The sequence below is a fragment of the Euleptes europaea genome, chromosome 1 (genome assembly GCF_029931775.1).
Source record: "Euleptes europaea isolate rEulEur1 chromosome 1, rEulEur1.hap1, whole genome shotgun sequence".
Lineage (NCBI taxonomy): Eukaryota > Metazoa > Chordata > Lepidosauria > Squamata > Sphaerodactylidae > Euleptes > Euleptes europaea.
Genome location: NC_079312.1, coordinates 65,727,433 through 65,744,436, shown reverse-complemented (window position 1 = coordinate 65,744,436; position 17,004 = coordinate 65,727,433). Strand labels below are relative to the sequence as shown.

Here is a 17,004-nt window from a genome sequence, read left to right as displayed (position 1 = left end):
TGCTGGGTGACATCAGTGGGGTTTTGTAGTCAGATGACGACCATGAGAGATTTTGTGTGCCCTTTCAGTTCCGGCGATTCCTGTAACAGTGCAATCCTGGTGCTATAAAACCCAGCCACAGCAAAATACTAACTATATCTTTGTTACGCTGCAGAGGTGAGCGTGGTGTAGGGGAAACCTTCACCTTTAATAGTATAAATGCCTGTTAATTAAAGAGCTTGTGAGTGTGCCTGCTAGTGAGTGGGCTTGTGTGTGTGTGTGTGTTTGCTAGTGAGTGAGCTTGTGTGTTTGCTAGTGAGTGAGCTTGTGCATTACTGCTGAGCAGTATGTGCAGTGTGAATAGGAATTTGTTCATATTTTTTTCAAACTATAGTCCGGCCCCCAACAGTGTTTGAGGGACAATGAACTGCCCCCGTTTAAAAAGTTTGAGGACCCCTGGTTTAAAGTGTACCTCTAAACAGAAAAATAGGAGCCACCTTGCTGCTCAGATTAGAAAGCAGCACTGACTGGAAACTTTTATGACAACATGATCTGAACTGTCTTATTGCTGATCAAGATGTTTCTTTGCTGATTTGGATACTTACCTGCTTTAGCTAGGGTCAATGATAACACACAGGCTGAATCCTCACCTGACATTGTTAGGATTCAGATTCAATTCTTACTCAAAAGATTTGACAACTGTACAAATAACAATTAGGACAGTGTTATCACTCACTGCAGCTGCTGTAAATGGCAGCTGTTCTTATCATGTATATTTTTTACTACTGAGCAGAAAAAAACACTGTTAATAATTTTACCTGTTGCATCAGTAGAGGTGCCAACTGCCTGGTGGTGGCTGGAGATCTCCTGCTATTACAACTGATCTCCAGGCGACAGAGATCAGTTCACCTGGAGAAAATAGTCACTTTGGAAGGTGGACTCTATTGCATTATACTCCATTAAAGTCCCTCCTCTTCCCAAACCCCACCCTCCCCAGGCTCCACCCCTAAAAACTCCAGGTATTTCCCAACCCAGAGTTGGCAACCCTATGCATCAGTGTTTGTTTATCTGCTGATGATTCACTTTATACATCTTATGAAATAGGCTCTAGATCACGAAAGCTAACGCTAAAACAAATCTAAGCTCTCAAGGTCTTCTGTTTTTGCTGCCACAGATGAACACAGCTACTGCTCAGGAATTTAATAACTGTACATATATTACATGTACATTGAGGCCAATTCAATTAAAGGGGGAGGTCTGAGGGATTTGGGGCTTGCTATTTTATCTTTGGTTTTAACTGGGGATGTTTTATTTATTATTGTACGCCACCTTGAACCAAGAAGAAAGGTGGGATATGAAGGTTTTAATAAATAAATAAATAAATAAATCCAATCCCTTGTCCAGGGAGTTCTTAGTGAAGGTGCCCCCACTATCAAAAGGTTATGCTGTATTTAAAAATAAAGTCAGCACTGGGTACATTTTCCAGTATAAAAGACCCATAGAGGTTGGATATTTTTGTTTTGCAGGAAAGCTAAAATAACTATTTTGTAAGCCAGTTCCCAAGATAATTCAGTTTGAGGTAACAAACTGAGGTAAAAAGGCAATTTAAATGTTTTCCTTTGCAGTCACAATCAAAGTTGCAAGGAAATAACATGTTATTATGGCAAAGAATCTATTCAGTTATCACACACAAAGTACTGGAAGCACAAGAGAATGTTATAAGAGAATCTGGTCAGGAATGTTGATCATGATAACCAATGCTTCTAAAAGTACTACTGAAGTTTTGTGCTGCTACCTAAAAGCCCTCATCTAAAATATTTTAAAAACTCTAGTGTTTAGTATCCATGACTCAGGTATGAAACATAACATCCTTTGACACCATGAATGTTAGTCTCCTGCCCTGTGGAACGATTTTATTATATAATCTTCCCACAATGTACCATCTTTGATCCACTCAATTTGATGATTTTGTTATTCAATTTAATCCATGCTAGCACTGATATGTATTGCTGTAGATTCTTTAAAGCTAGTTCAGCTTGGAGTTTGTCCTTGAAAACGGGACACACAAGTACTTCATATGCAATATAGTATAGAAGAATTGCTAATTACAAATTGTTCTCCACAGAGTACTGTTCCAATACCTAAGTACATCAGATGGTTAAAAAGCCTTTTTTCCCTACTCAAAAGGCTAACTTTGAAGGGATTCCTCTTTAGTCTTCCCAATGAAAGATACAGCAATACTAGTGGGAAACTTTAGTTCATATAGAGAAAAACCCCAGCTATTTTACATCATTTAACACAAAGAATAGTTAACTGACAATTGATATACTAATTAGTTGTTTCTTTTCTGCAATTTGTTCATTACTTACAAAAGAACTTGAAATGTGAAAACAGGCACAGGCAGCCCATTCCTAAGGGGTGTGGGTGTGTTATGATGGCAGCCAGGAGTGGCACTGCCACGCTGCCTCCTCGGAGGCTTTCCCCATAGACTTCAACAAGGCTACGACACCAAAAAGGGTGTCATAGCAATGCCACTGTGGGAAGGGGAGCTCCGCCCTCGAGAATACCCTGGGAATGCCTCCCAGGATGCTGGTGTAGGGACTTGAGCCATTGGAACGCTGTCAGGAAGGCAGTGCTTGTGCTTGAGTCCTGAGTTGTGGTGTGGCATCCCAGCACTGGTGCGGATGTCACCCATGATGGTGTAAATGCCCCTTATCACGGATTAAATGTGCACTTATGCCAGCATGGGATCACACTGGCTACTAAGGAGCTTTGCCCCCCCCTTCAGGATTGCAGCCTTAGTCATAGCTAAGTTTGTCAACAGTAATGACAAGTTGGGACAACAAATTCTTAAAGAACTGCTGGCTAGTTAGGTCACCAAAACTGGGTAACTCTTGTCAAGTAGGATGATTTGGAGAGAACAGAGATTTTTAGTTAATTGAAAGTCTCTGTTATGTCACTTTTTATTATGTATCTTATCTAATTTGTTTTTCTTTACACTGATTTTTAATAATGTAATATTTTCTGTCTACCATTTAAGATCCCTACTTCCATTATTTGTTAAATCACTGGTAAAACACAGGAACAGAACCATGAGCCTTCCAGAAGGATACTTGAATATATTTTGGATTCCTTTGCTGCAACAGATTTGCTTGTCTATCCAGTAAATCTTTCAGGCTTGGAAAAAGACTAATTGAACAGTTAGTAAACATTTTAATCATGATAAATTGCACATGGGAATTTAGTTTCTCTCTTTCTCTTTCCTAACTGGTTCACTTCAAAAAGGTTTCTTAACCAAAGAACAGTTGACGCCCAGTTAAAATATTTGTTCTACAGCAAAACTGATCTATTTTTCTTTTAAAAAATGCATTAATTGGAAGTCACATACATGGCTTTATAGCATAAACCTAGTTTTGGTTTAACAGAGTAACAAGAGCACTTTTACATTATTAGACTATAAAAGATCAATTATCTTACCCTGAGGAACAAGAAACAGGCCAGTAAAGGGTTCTGTTAACTCTGTTTTGCTGTCTGCAACAGCAGCAGAAGCAGATCCTAAGTCTTCCTCATCCAGGATTTCCTTAAATCAACTCAAGCAATTTTTCTACGCAAAAAGGAATCAGTGTGTTCCTGCAGTGATCAAAATCCTGAATTTGAAAATATTCCCCCAACTTCTGTTTGGTGTTCCCTTATGGCTTGGAACCTCTTAATCAAGAAGTGGAGAACATCCAAGCCATATTTCTTAGACAAATATTGGGGATACCTAAATGTGTTTTATACTTTACAATTTGTCTTGAAACCGGGCAAAACTTGATTGCCACCAAAGCCTGGATTCAAACAATAAGATATTGGCTCAAATTATATTTTCAAACTGAGCCAGGTTCCCTTTTATATCTTTTGAAAAGTAAACTTCATTATTTCTCATGGGACATATTGATTAGATCTAGACTCTGCCAAATTGGAATTGATTTAGATAATCTTGCTCTGGCCAATGAATCTTACATCTTCAAAAGAATCAAGCAACGTCTCCTTGATGTAGAATTGCAGAAATTTAACCCAGCTCTTCCCCCCATCTGTTCTCCTGCGGCCCTAGGCCTTAATAATGGATTGGGTAAAATGGCTAGGTATCTAGATAACCTAGAGATACCTTCTCAATGTCGCGCTTTTCTATTAGCTAGGGTTAACGCATTCCCATCTAGGATGCTCTTAGGCCAATACCTTCAGATCCCTAGACATGAACGCTTATGCACATGCGGTTTAAATTTGTTGGATACAATTGACCACATCGTTTTAGATTGCCCCTTCTTTGTGACTCTGCTGGATAAACTGCCATTTACTTTGCTCCAGTACAAGACATACAGGAGTAATGAAGTGAAATGCAAATTTCTCTTGAGTGTTCATGATCCTAAAATTACGGCTACCATGGCTGAATTTCTTACAGGAGTTCTTAAAGAACAAGAAAAGTTTTATTAACCCAACTTATAACTTATATGTATTGCCCTTTGGAGGTATATTGTTGTTTTATCTCTGTCTTTTGGTATGCCAATAAAGGTTAATGAAATGAATGAAATGAAGTCTTCCTCACGGATATCTGATAGTCACATGAGGTTCTGTGCTTAAGGGCAAATGGCACCCAGAAGAGATTCTGATCTTGGCAAAGCCAATTATGGATGCATTTAGGCCACTTGGGGAAAGAAGTGACGATTAGTACTACATAAAAATCAGTTGCTTTCCCTCCTTTCTGAACTGGACAGCAAGTATTAGTGTTGCATTCTAAAAATCATTAACTTTATATGCATGGACAGGCAGCTAATATCCATGTGTTCTCTTCACGTTTATATTTAGCAATAGACAGTGAATGGTATCACTATTAATTTACATAGCAAGCCCTAAGGGTCTAATTTTATAGAGCATAAATCTATTTTGTGAACAACAATAAAGACTCCGCTGTTTTCCTTTTACTACTCTTTGAATACATTCTGAGTCATAGTGTCCTTCTATGCTGACAACCACAATTTCAAAGAGATAACTACAATTATCAGTAGTTACAATAAACAACTAAAAATTTGTATCCTATTTTTTTAAAAAAGTCAAAGAATATGCTAGAACGATTAGGAAAGGAATAAGACATCAATCTTATTCCAAAATTGATATGTGCTGGATTTAAAAAACGTTAAAGGTGAAGAAAAATTAGAAATTCAGCAAAGGCACTTAGCAGACCATAATCCAATTGAACTAAGCTGGAAAACAGGAAAAAAGAAAGAAGATGGAGAATGAATAAGATTTAAAAAGGGGGGAAGAAGAAGCAGCAGCAGCAGAAGAAGAAGAGTTGGTTTTTATATGCTGATTTTCTCAACCTTTTAAGGAGAATCAAACCAGCTTGCAATCTCCTTCCTCTTCCCACAACAGACATCTTGTGAGGTATGTGAGGCTGAGAGATCTCGAAGAGAACTGTGAGTAGCCCAGGGTCACCCAGCTGGCTTCATGTGTAGGAGTGGGGAAATCAACCTGGTTCACCAGATTAGAGTCCGCCACTCATGTGGAGTGGGGAATCAAACATGGTTCTCCAGATTAAAGTCTACCGCTCTTAACCGCTACCTCACGCTTGCTTTCTCATATCAAATTATGTATGCTGAGCAAGAGATTAACGAACAAATAAACAACTTTTTCTCAAATCTATACAAAAAAGAATGTATGGAAGAGGAAGGCTTGAAAGAATATCTAGCAGAAACAAAAATTAATACATTTACATCAGAACACAGAAGAATTTTAAACCATAGAATCATAGAGTTGGAAGGGACCACCAGGGTCGTCTAGTCCAATGCCCTGCACAATGCAGGAAATTCTCAACTATCTCCGCCAAACAATACTAATACAAGAAATTAATTACACTATAAAAAAACTGAAAATGGATAAAGCACCTGGGCCCAATGGCTTGTCAGCAACATATTATAAATGCTTTGAAGAACTTCTAGCAATACCTCTTCAAAAGGTAATGGATGAAAAGAAAGAGAGGAGAAATAGCCCACCTATATGGCAAAAAGTGCATATAACATTAATATATAAAGAAGGAAATGATCCAACTGCACCACAATCATATAGACCGATTTCACTGTTAAACGTGGATTATAAAATCTTTACAACTATCATGGCAGAAAGACTAAGAAAACAAATATCAAAACTAACTCATGAAGGCCAGACAGGATTTGTGCCTCGAAGATACATAAAAGACAATATTAGATATGTACCGTATTTTTCGCTCCATAACACGCACTTTTTTCCTCCTCAAAAGTGAGGGGAAATGTCTGTGCGTGTTATGGAGTGAATGTGCGCACAGAGCCGGCTGGGCACACTAGAACAGCAAGCTGGCTTTCCCCGCCCATCTCCCAGCTGGGAGGCGGGCGGGGTGCACAGAGCCGGCTCGCATCGTTCCAGCGCAAGCCGGCTTTCCCCACCCCGACGGCCAGCTGGGGGGGGGGGCGTGTTATGGTCAGGTGCGTGCTATGGAGCGAAAAATACGGTAATAAATGCAATAAAATATGTGAGAAGAAAAAGAGAGAAAACCGTGTGTATGTTTTTAGATGCAGAAAAAGCTTTTGACAATGTATCTTGGTCATTTCTTATGACAGAGCTTCAAAATATGAAATGTGAAACAGAATTTTTGAATTGGATCCAAAGTATTTATACTAAACAGCAAGCAAGAATTCTAATAAATGGGACCATGACAGAGAAGACTGAGACAGCAAAAGGGACACAGCAAGGCTGCCCAATATCATCTATTTTATTTATTCTAAGAATGGAGATATTAGCTACAAAAATTAGGCAAGATAAGAGGATCTGTGGAATAAAAATGGAAAAAGAAGAGTATAAAATGAAAAGCTACGCAGACTATGTCATAATATCAGTAATGAAACCAAACACTTATTCGATTTACATAATAGAACACACACACACAAGCACACACACACAAACAGATTTGGAATCTTCTCTCAATAGAAACTGAATAAAAAGACCAACAAAAACTGATGAAAGGCAAAAGATTTTAAAATTTAGGTTTGGGATGGACCCTAAAAGTATGTTATTATGCTGAAAATGTATAATGAATTATTCAAATATATGGTAACAGCAGCAAGAATAATATTTGCTGGAAGAATGGAAAAACAAAGTCTAAAATCTTATATACATAACAGACTAGGACTGGAATTTCAGGAAAAATGGGATGCCTTTTACATATATATGGCAGGAGGCTCAGATGAGAATTAAAGTAAAAAGGGAAAGATTTAAGAAAGAAAAGCTTTAAAAGAAGCTGTTTTGATAAGCAAATATAGATGAAAATAAGACTCACAGAGCAATCCTAAGGGGGTATAGTTGGAACAGGCCTGAAGACGGTGCAGCCACACTGCCTCCTGAGCAGCTTGCTGTCTCAGTGCAGCAAGCTGAAAATAGTAATTTTTAGAAAACCCTGTTAAACTGCTCCATGAAGTTTAATGGGGCTACGCCTCCCTTTTTGATGGCGCAAGTTCGCGCTGGCAAAAGGGGGCATTCTCAAGGTGAAAGGGGTCATGGAGCTGACTAAAGTCAGCCCTGCCCCAGGAACGCCCCCTTTGGCGCCAGTGTGAGCCCTTGTGCTGCAATGGCTGCACTGGCACCCATGTATGGCGCTGCTCCCCAACAACAGCGTAAGTGGCCCTGCACCACTTTAATGTAAAAGTGACTGGTAGCACAATCCTAAATTCTTCAAAGTATACTGAAGTTCAGGCACTGTGGATTGCTTAGGGTCTGTGGGACCTAGTGCACATCCACATAAATATAAGTGCCTTCATCTCAAAAGTAATATTTAGAGCTGGAGAAGTATAAATGGGACAATTGAATTTGTCATAGAGAATGAATGAAGCATATTTCTTGTGAAGACAGATACAAGAATTTGGGCTGATTAACAAGACATTGCAGGATGTGTGAGAGAACACCACAATAATGGCTTACAAATTATACATGGCTTTTGCGCCTTGCTCCAAGTTTGCTTCCTGTCTCTTTTTGCATTGCTAAAGGTGAGTTCCTCCAGCTTTACAGGGCCAGCACCTCACTGTAATGAACTAGCTAGTTGGTATCCAATTAAGGGTCTGCACCAGTCAACTTCGTAAGAATTGTTCTCATTAGCACAGCAGCAGCAGAGACCTCATCAGATCTATGTAAGATAAAGAGAGATTTATCTTTTATAGTACAATGAGATGAGTTGAGTCTAAGGGTTTGATCATTACCAGCATAACCCACAGAAAACTTTGTCAGTTAATGACTTGTATTGAAATAAGACATGCCGGTAACTCTTTTTATTAGGCAAGAACTTAACAGATATTTACAACTGCTAATTAGTCATATTGTCATAGAAAAAATACATGCAATAAAAATGAAATCTCCTGGTATTTCTCTGACTAAATACATGATGTTTATGGCAAATCAGATTTCAGCTGTCTTAGAATGCTGTGAAAGGTATGGAAGCCCAGCGCATAAACACAAAATTACCACACCTAATCCTCTTTGACCAAGCCACCACAGAAACCTAATTTTCCCATTACAATACTTTTTAAAGAGAATGTGAGAATTAAAAACAGATATAAATTTTTCTAACTTTAACATGTGATTGTTCCCTAGATAATATGATTGGTTTCCAAATTGTTTTAAGGATAAGCATGTGCATTTGAGAATACTTATTAATTTCCCAAGTAAGATTACAAGGCAAAATGTTGGTGCTTGTATCACTTTTGACTATTCAGGGGAGATCTCATTTTCCTCTACTTTTCTTGTAACTGGGTTTCCACTACCATCAGAGGCATCCACCTCACCAACTCCCTCTCTATCCCTTTTAATCAATAGAGTGTTTATTCCTGTTCTGGGAGCATAACTGGGACAACTTCAAGTAGAAATTGTCATATTTGCATGTTGATGTTCCTAAATTATAGTGGTTTGTAGAGGTGTGCACCATTTGTTTTGGTATTTTTCAGGTATGTGTTTATTAAACTCAGAAATTTTCAAAAAGCTAGAAACCCTGGATTTTCCAAAAAAAAAAATTGGGTTAACAAACACAAACCCCCAAAATACCCAAACCTGACTTCTTTCAGATCCACACTGCTGGCCTTCTCCAGAGTCCGGGGAAGGGGGCGATGGCATGCATTTCTTTCAGATCCATGCCACTGGCCTTCTTTAGACTCTGGAGAAGGCCGGCAGCATGGATTTGTTTCAGATCTGTGTTGCCTTCCTTCTCTGGAGTCCAGAGAAGGCGGCCCATGGATTTGTCTCAAAAACGGTATATTTCATGTTTTTCCAGTTCGGCTTCAGCTAAATGCACACCCCAAGTGATTTGGTGTGTCATCTAGTTTATTTATTTAGAATATTTCTATGCTGCCTCTTCAGAATCCTGCTTGAGGCAGCTTACATTTATAAACCACCTTATAAGTAAATATAACACTTACACAGCTTTCTAATCTCAACAGAGCAAAAAGAGCTAACATTTCTGACAGACAAGTTAGCCAACACAGACAAAAATTAGAAGTTTTCAAAGTGGTATAACCACAACACAAGCTGCTTTGCAGCCAGCCTTAACCATGGTTTGTTTTTGTCATTGTGTGACCTTGACAAGTGAGCTCTTATTTCCATGAAGGAATCTTACTTTCTTTTAAAGTTGCAGAGATTTTAATCAGTAAAAATAACATTGCATATCAAAACAAGACAAATCTATAGGCAAGGGGCTGTGTACTTATGTCTGAATATTTTAGGAAGCTTCCTGAAAATTTATTTATCCTTAGCCTTTGGAGAGGAAGGCAGAATGATATAGCCAATCTCTTCAGATCTTGGAAGCTAAGCAGGGTCAGTACTTGGAAGGGAGACCACTAAGGAAGACTCTTCAGAGGAAGGCAAGGGCAAACCACCTCTGATTAATTACTTGCCTTGAAACCCATTGCTGGTACTGCCATATGTCAGCTGTGACTTGATGGCACTTTACACACAAACACTTAGCCTTTCTACCTAATAGAGACCCTAAATGGCTTATATCATTCTCCCCTCATTCATATTATCCTCACACTGACCCTGTAAGAGAGGTTTGACTGAGGTGTTTTATGCATGGTCGCTTTAACCTCCTTTACTCTCCGTTTCAGCCAGGATCAAATTTTTCAGTATGCACGATATCTCATTCCTTGGAAGATCAACGCTGTTTTGATGCAAAACGAACCCGGCTTTTCTCTCACAGGGAGCACTGCGAAGTAAGCCAATTACAGAGCAGCATTTAAAGGGGTGAGACTTGATTTGAGCTTGGGAGACTGCTTTTCTGTATTCATGGTTCGATTAGCACACAGTTTCGTTCCTGATAATTCAAGCCAATGTATACATTTCCCCCCAGCCCGGGTTACTAAATTGACGATTGCTGTGAGATTCCCAGCGTCATTGGCCTGCAACCGGTGAGGACAAGAGTGCTATGCTAGACTGAACTTCAGTATAGTCCAGCAAGACAATTTGTAGGGTTTCAACAATATACTGAATTGAAAAAGGAGAGAGTATAAATACAGCTCATATTTATGAGATCTCAGATTTAATATTTCTAACCACTGCCATATTACACATTGAGTAAAGCTATTTATATACATTACTCACTATCTATTTACCAAGGATTGAGTTAAGGAGTAAAAACTGAATTCACATTTTTGAAGTATTAATGGTTCTAAGAATATGGGAAGGGGCTGTGACTCAGTGCTAGAGCATCTGCTTGGCATGCAGAAGATCCCAAGTTCAATCCCTGGCATCTCCAGTTAAAGCAGTGGTTCCCAACCTGTGGGTCGCGACCCCCAAGGAGGTCGCGAAGTGTTTTCTAGGGGGTCGTCACTGATCGCTTTTTCCTTCCTGCCCGCCTTCCAGCAGCTGGGCGTGACATCCTGAGGGTGGGGGGGGGCACCGGCCTCCCGCTCCCCTCCCGGCTCCCCTCCTCTTCCTCCTCCTCCTCCACCGCCTCTCCTTCCCCGGGTCCAAGGCCCCAGCACCTCCACCACCGCTCAGCTCAGCCTCGGCAGCCCAGTGGTTGCGGCCCCTCCTCCTCTTCCACACAGCCAAGCAGGCAGTTCCTTCCCCACCCTCCTCTTCCTTCCCCGGTCTGCCCCTTCCCTTCCTGCCACTGGGATCGCAGGAGGGAGGAGGTGGGGATGGGAGACGACTTCTCTTCTCCCCCCCCTTCTTCCTTCTCCTCCTCCTTTCCTTCCCCGGCTCCTGGGAGGATAGAGTCTTCTTTGGGGGGCTTCCTGGAGGCACCTGGTTTGGCCCCTGTGTGAACAGACGGCTGGACTCGATGGGCCTTGGTCTGATCCAGCCGGGCCTTTTCTTATGTTCTTAGGATCTCCTGCGGCAGCGACCTTGCTTTGCCTCCCCTTCCCGGGGTTGGGGGAGAAACAACAAGGCTGGGAGGTTGAAGAAAACAAAACAGGCAATAATGGGGAGGGAGACTAAAAGGCGACTGCAGCGTGGTCGCTATTCTGGCCTTCCGGTGTGCCTTTCTTTTGGGCAGCCTGAAAAGTTTGAGAAAAAACGTAAATATTCAGAAGACTATCTAAAATTTGGCTTTACCACCTTGATCAGCAATGGCATAGAGAAGCCACAATGCGTTTTGTGCAATGTTGTTCTCAATGCTGAATCTATGAAACCTTCAAAACTCAAACGTCACTTAGAGACAAAACACTCAGCCACGAATTTTGAAGCTAGTTACCCAGATGCAAGCACAACCATCACATTAAATATTAATTAATTAGTTAATGAAATTAGTTAATTAAATATTACGTTGGAATTATATTCTGAAAAATCTATTTTTAATGTGTTTTCTTTATCCTATTGAAAATGTCATTTTATGGCTTTATGCAAATGTGGTGGGGGTCGCAGGTTACTTGGCAATTGTAAAAGGGGGTCGCGACTCGAAAAAGGTTGGGAACCACTGAGTTAAAGGGACTAGGCAGGCAGGTGATGTGAAAGACATCTGCCTGAGACCCTGGAGAGCTGCTGCCGGTCAGAGTAGACAATACTTTGATGGACCAAGGGTCTAATCACTTATATCCTGCTGGAGTATAGTTATAGTATCAAAAATAACAGCATGTGTAGCTAAACAGACATAATTATGTTCTGTTTGCTTTCCTTGTTGCCTGTCAGATTTTATAAACGTTTTGGAATACAATGCAAACAGTTAAGAAATTCACGTCCTATATGATTTGCATTTATAAATAACTACACATGCTACCGCCCTGACCTGGATGGCCCAGGCTAGCCTGATCTCGTCAGATTTCAGAAGCTAAGCAGGGTCAGCCCTGGTTAGTATTTGGATGGGAGACCACCAAGGAATACCAGGGTTGCTGTGCAGAGGAAGGCACAGGCAAACCACCTCTGTTAGTCTCTTGCCATGAAAACCCCAAAAAGGGATCGCCATAAGTTGGCTGCAATTTGAAGGCATTTTACACACACACATACTACCATTTCAAAAGGCTGTGTGATTGATTAACTGCATATCTTGATACTTACAGGACAATGATTAGCACATTACCTTTGATACTTTTTGTAGGACAATGATTCAGCTCAAACCCAACCCCTTTCTGACTATATATTACTCTTCCTACACACTTGACACTGAGAGACACTGTCCTTCAGTGTTACTCCTCTGAAGATGCCTGCCACAGCTGCTGGCGAAACGTCAGGAAAGAAAATACCAAGACCACAGTCACACAGCCCGGATAACCTACAAGAACCAATGAACTCTGACAGTGAAATCCTTCGACAATATTTTGTAACCAATTATTGTTGCAATTTCAATCTATACTGAATGGCTTATCCAATTAAAACTTCATCATACTGGTATGTCTTTATCACTTCATAATATATATCTGTTAAATTTGACAACAACGAATTTAAAAACTAATTTACTGTAATTGAGTTAATGTAAATTTGCATCTGGTCCTTATCCATTTTAGTAAAAAATTCAGGCAATCCAATCTACAGAATATTTCTACAATGCTATAACAATTTAAAATATATTAGCAACCTAAATGTTTCACAGAAAACTATACATGGAAGGCCAACTAACTGCAGGTATGACTTCTATGTCTTTTTAAAAGCTACTTTAATGTAAATACAACATGAAAAAGTTCGATGTTCTACCACCCAACTAATTTTGGACTATTTCTTCATACATATCAAGATAATCTGAGGTTTTTTGAAACAAGGAAATAATCAACTGACTAGCTACATAGCCTTTAACAAGTCTTTAACTTTAGGTTGCAATTTGCGTAAAGTTTATGAAAAACTCTAAAAAGTAATTAAGACTAGTGAAACAAGGATTGCATTTACTACTGGATATAATAATAAAAGAACAAGTTTTATCTTCATTGGAGATAAAAGCATCTAATGAGGGTGGAAGTAGGTAACCAAAATAACCTGATAAAACAATGAGCAAATCAGGGTGAAATCTGATATTTGTACAGCTCAGGAAAAAGTTGACTATTACATAGAGCCAAATCTGCAGTCTCTTCTAATACTGAATTGTAATGTTAAAATTTACTGTTCTGACAAAAGACCAACATGCATCTTGAACCAGAAGTACCGGTAAATGCAGTAAAATAAAGGATCTGAATATTAATTTAAGATGGCAGAAGACTGGAGAGAACTATTATGCATGCTGGCAAATTACAGAGTGGTGGCTATGTTAATCTGCTACTGACAAAGTAACAGAGTCTTTAAAAATTAACACATTTATTATTGTTTAAGATTTTATGAGCCAGAGTAACTCATGAAGTATGTTTTGGCTCATGAAAGCTTGCGTCATAATACATTTTTTGGTATTTAAGAGCTGCACAGCTCTTTCTTATTTGGCATTTGTTTGAGGATGCTATCAATGCACTCATCCCTTCCTCCCCAAGTAGCCCTACAAACTTGACTATTACCCCTAGAATTTAGAATTGGCTTTGCTCAATAACACAATATCCCTTTCACAATTTTTTTTAAAAACACTAATATGTTTTAAATATCGATTCAAAAACAATGAGCTTACTTGTATTTCTTAATTAAAGCACAATATATTTTGGCATGCTGTTAAAAAGCTGTTTCTAATCTTGTGATAGCACTGAAATGTAAAAAAAATTAAAAAATCTTTTAATGTGCTTTAAGTACATTTGCTTTCTCAAGTATGAAGGTTCCACTATCAAAACAAAAAACAAAACATGTGATTTCACATAAACAGTTAGTTCCACAAAGGTTATCTAAGAGAGAAAAATGATGTGCATACCTGATGCTTCTTGAGCTGTCTCCTTCAGACCTATAAAGAAAGTAACAAATTAGAATACTAATTCAAAAACAGCAGAAATTGGTCTGCATGTTCACAAATATTTGTTGCTATTTTGACACCCTTGTCTGAAATTGTCAATAATAAGATACATAAAGACCTCTTATTTACAGTAGCAAGAAATTAATTAAGGGAAAATTAACAATATTTCCAGTGAACAATATTTCCTTGAACAAATACACCCCAAACCATATCTAGTCACTCCTTTAAAAGGGATTTACTCATTGCACCAGAATCTGGATTATCTTCTTTTTAATTACTGTTTTTGCAAGAAAAGTCATAAACAGTGAGCCATCACATACTAAAAGGGAAACCTAAGATTTGCTACCTGAGTTACAATGTGATTTTAATTACAGCAGCCAAAAAAGTAGACACATGTAAAGTTACTTGTTTATCTTCATCTCCTGCAGCCCATTCTTGAGTTTGGGGCCAAATGGGCGCAGAAGGCAGTGTGACCCTACGCTGGCATCCGTGCCACCTGTGCTATGCAAACTGGCATGGACACTTATGCCGGCCTCTCTGGACTGCAGCAACAGCGCAGCCCTCAGAGGCCGGCATGGCCTCCCATCGGTGCCCTCCTAGAGCAAGTCCTTGTGCCGGCATCCCAGGGCATTTCGGGAGTGGAGCTGCCATCAAGCAGCCTTCTATCCCATTTCAGCCCAGGAACGCCCCCTAAAGCTACAGCAGTGCTGCGCAGCACTGCTGTTCTCTATGGGAGGGACTGTGGCTCAGTGGTAGAGCATCTGCTTGGCATGCAGAAGGCCCCAGGTTCAATCCCCGGCTTCTCCAGCTAAAGGGACTAGGCAAGTAGGTGATGTGAAAGACCTCTGCCTGAGACCCTGGAGAGCCGCTGCCGGTCTGAGTAGACAATACTGAGTTTGATGGACCAAGGATCTGATTAGTATATGGCAGCTTCATGTGTTCATGTGTGGTTTTCCCCCCATTTTCAGGTTTTCACAAATAAAACTCCCTTTTTTTCTCCTACGCCGGCCACAAAATCTCATTAGAGGCGGTGCCAGGGCACCACGGCCATGCCGCCCCCAGCCGCTGTTAGTGTCCAATGGGCTGGGCTGTTAGTATCCAAGAAGACTTAACTTTTAAAGAGATAAAAGTCCTGCTTAAGCAAAGGAAACATCAATTCAGCTCTCAAATCTGAAAACTGAAGGCAGTCCAAAAGAATATGATCTATAGAGTCGATTTGGTTAGTACCATATCTTCAGAGTCTATTAGAGTGTAGAATACCATTAAATTTTCCTAAATTAAATTTGCCGATGGCAAGGCATTCAAAAGCGTGCGCATAAATGTCCTTCTATACTATGGAAGCGATAAATAAGTAGTTTAGCATTTTTGTCAGGAGAAGAATACCTACTGAAAAGGATGAACATAATCTGCATGCTCTAACAACATATTCTTATAATTAAGATCCCTCAAATATCTTTTAATTGAACTGATTCAATTCACAACTACTCATAGTTCCTATCATATCATTGAGAATGTCCAGATGTAATAATTTAAATTCCCAATATTTGTCCCAATCACGCATATGATGATCCAGCATAACTAATCCAAGAGACCTGATTCTAAATCCAATTTCAATATCCTAATTTTCAGAGTAAATGCTTTCTATCAAGCCTTTGTTTCTAAAGATATCGCCACAATTTCAGCTCTCAAAGTTATTCCTGCCACACATCTTGGAGTTCCCAGAATATTGTCTCTTGCCATGAAAACCCCAAAAGGGGTCGCCATAAGTCATCTGCGACATGAAGGCACTTTACACACACATTTACCAGTATCCCAGAAAATCCGATACCATTTGGAGACCTGAATATATCCAAAAAATAGAGATATTTTTTGAATATATATTCAGCTCAGTTATAGCTGAATGCACATCCCTAGTGAAAATGCATCTGATTTATATCTACAGAAGCCTGCTTAACTGAATCAATAATCTGAAATGATACTATCATACTCTTTTCTGTAAATTACTGAACAATTACACTGCACATGTTTACCCTAAAAATATTAGGCTCAGTCTGAGCATACGGTTAGCATATTATACTATACACTTGTCTTTCCTTTCCAGTCTTTAGCAAAAGGGCCATTGTCAAAAACGTTGCAGAATCTAACCACCCTGTCTCCTCAAATAAGATTTGCTTCTGAAAAGCTGATAAAGTGCCAACACAGTCAAACCTAAAATAACTGTTAAACAAATGGTTTTCAAAGTTATTTTTTCAACATAGATGAGCAAAGCGAAATTTATGGAACAAAGAGCCAAGCACAAAGACACACAAGGGCCTGTACGTACTGCTGTATGTACTTATTTTGCCCTAACTGCAGTTCAAACAGTATGTTGTTCAACATGGGAGAGAGAAGTTTCTTTTGGCAAAAAAAGCAAACTTGAATTAAAATGAGAACATCCTCTCTCTTCTTACATTTATAATTAGTAAAATATGGAGACTAGCGTCACTCAAATCAACACAGCTCTAACTTTTCTATATAAAAATAGAATGCTGATGCAGCCTTTGACAGAATCAGGCAAATGATATTTTGTATTCTCCACTGGATGTTCTTTTCATTCATGAAATATTAAAACTGTGTACATTATTAGTGACACAGAAAGCAGGGATCCATGTCTTCAGGTTTTTGGGGATAATAAACACATAAATTTG

General features: G+C 39.4%; 1 protein-coding gene across 3 annotated transcripts in view; it reads right to left on the bottom strand.

Annotated features, from left to right (window-relative positions):
* Positions 1–17,004, bottom strand: part of IQSEC1 (IQ motif and Sec7 domain ArfGEF 1) — a 414,894-nt gene that overhangs the window by 324,713 nt on the left and 73,177 nt on the right. For 2 of the 3 annotated variants that reach the window (XM_056861538.1, XM_056861610.1), the window contains one exon: positions 14,279–14,308. In XM_056861538.1, coding sequence (XP_056717516.1) covers positions 14,279–14,308 — 30 coding nt within the window. Of the gene's footprint in view, positions 1–14,278; positions 14,309–17,004 lie in introns of those variants that run through there. The other variant, XM_056861569.1, reaches the window with a different exon arrangement.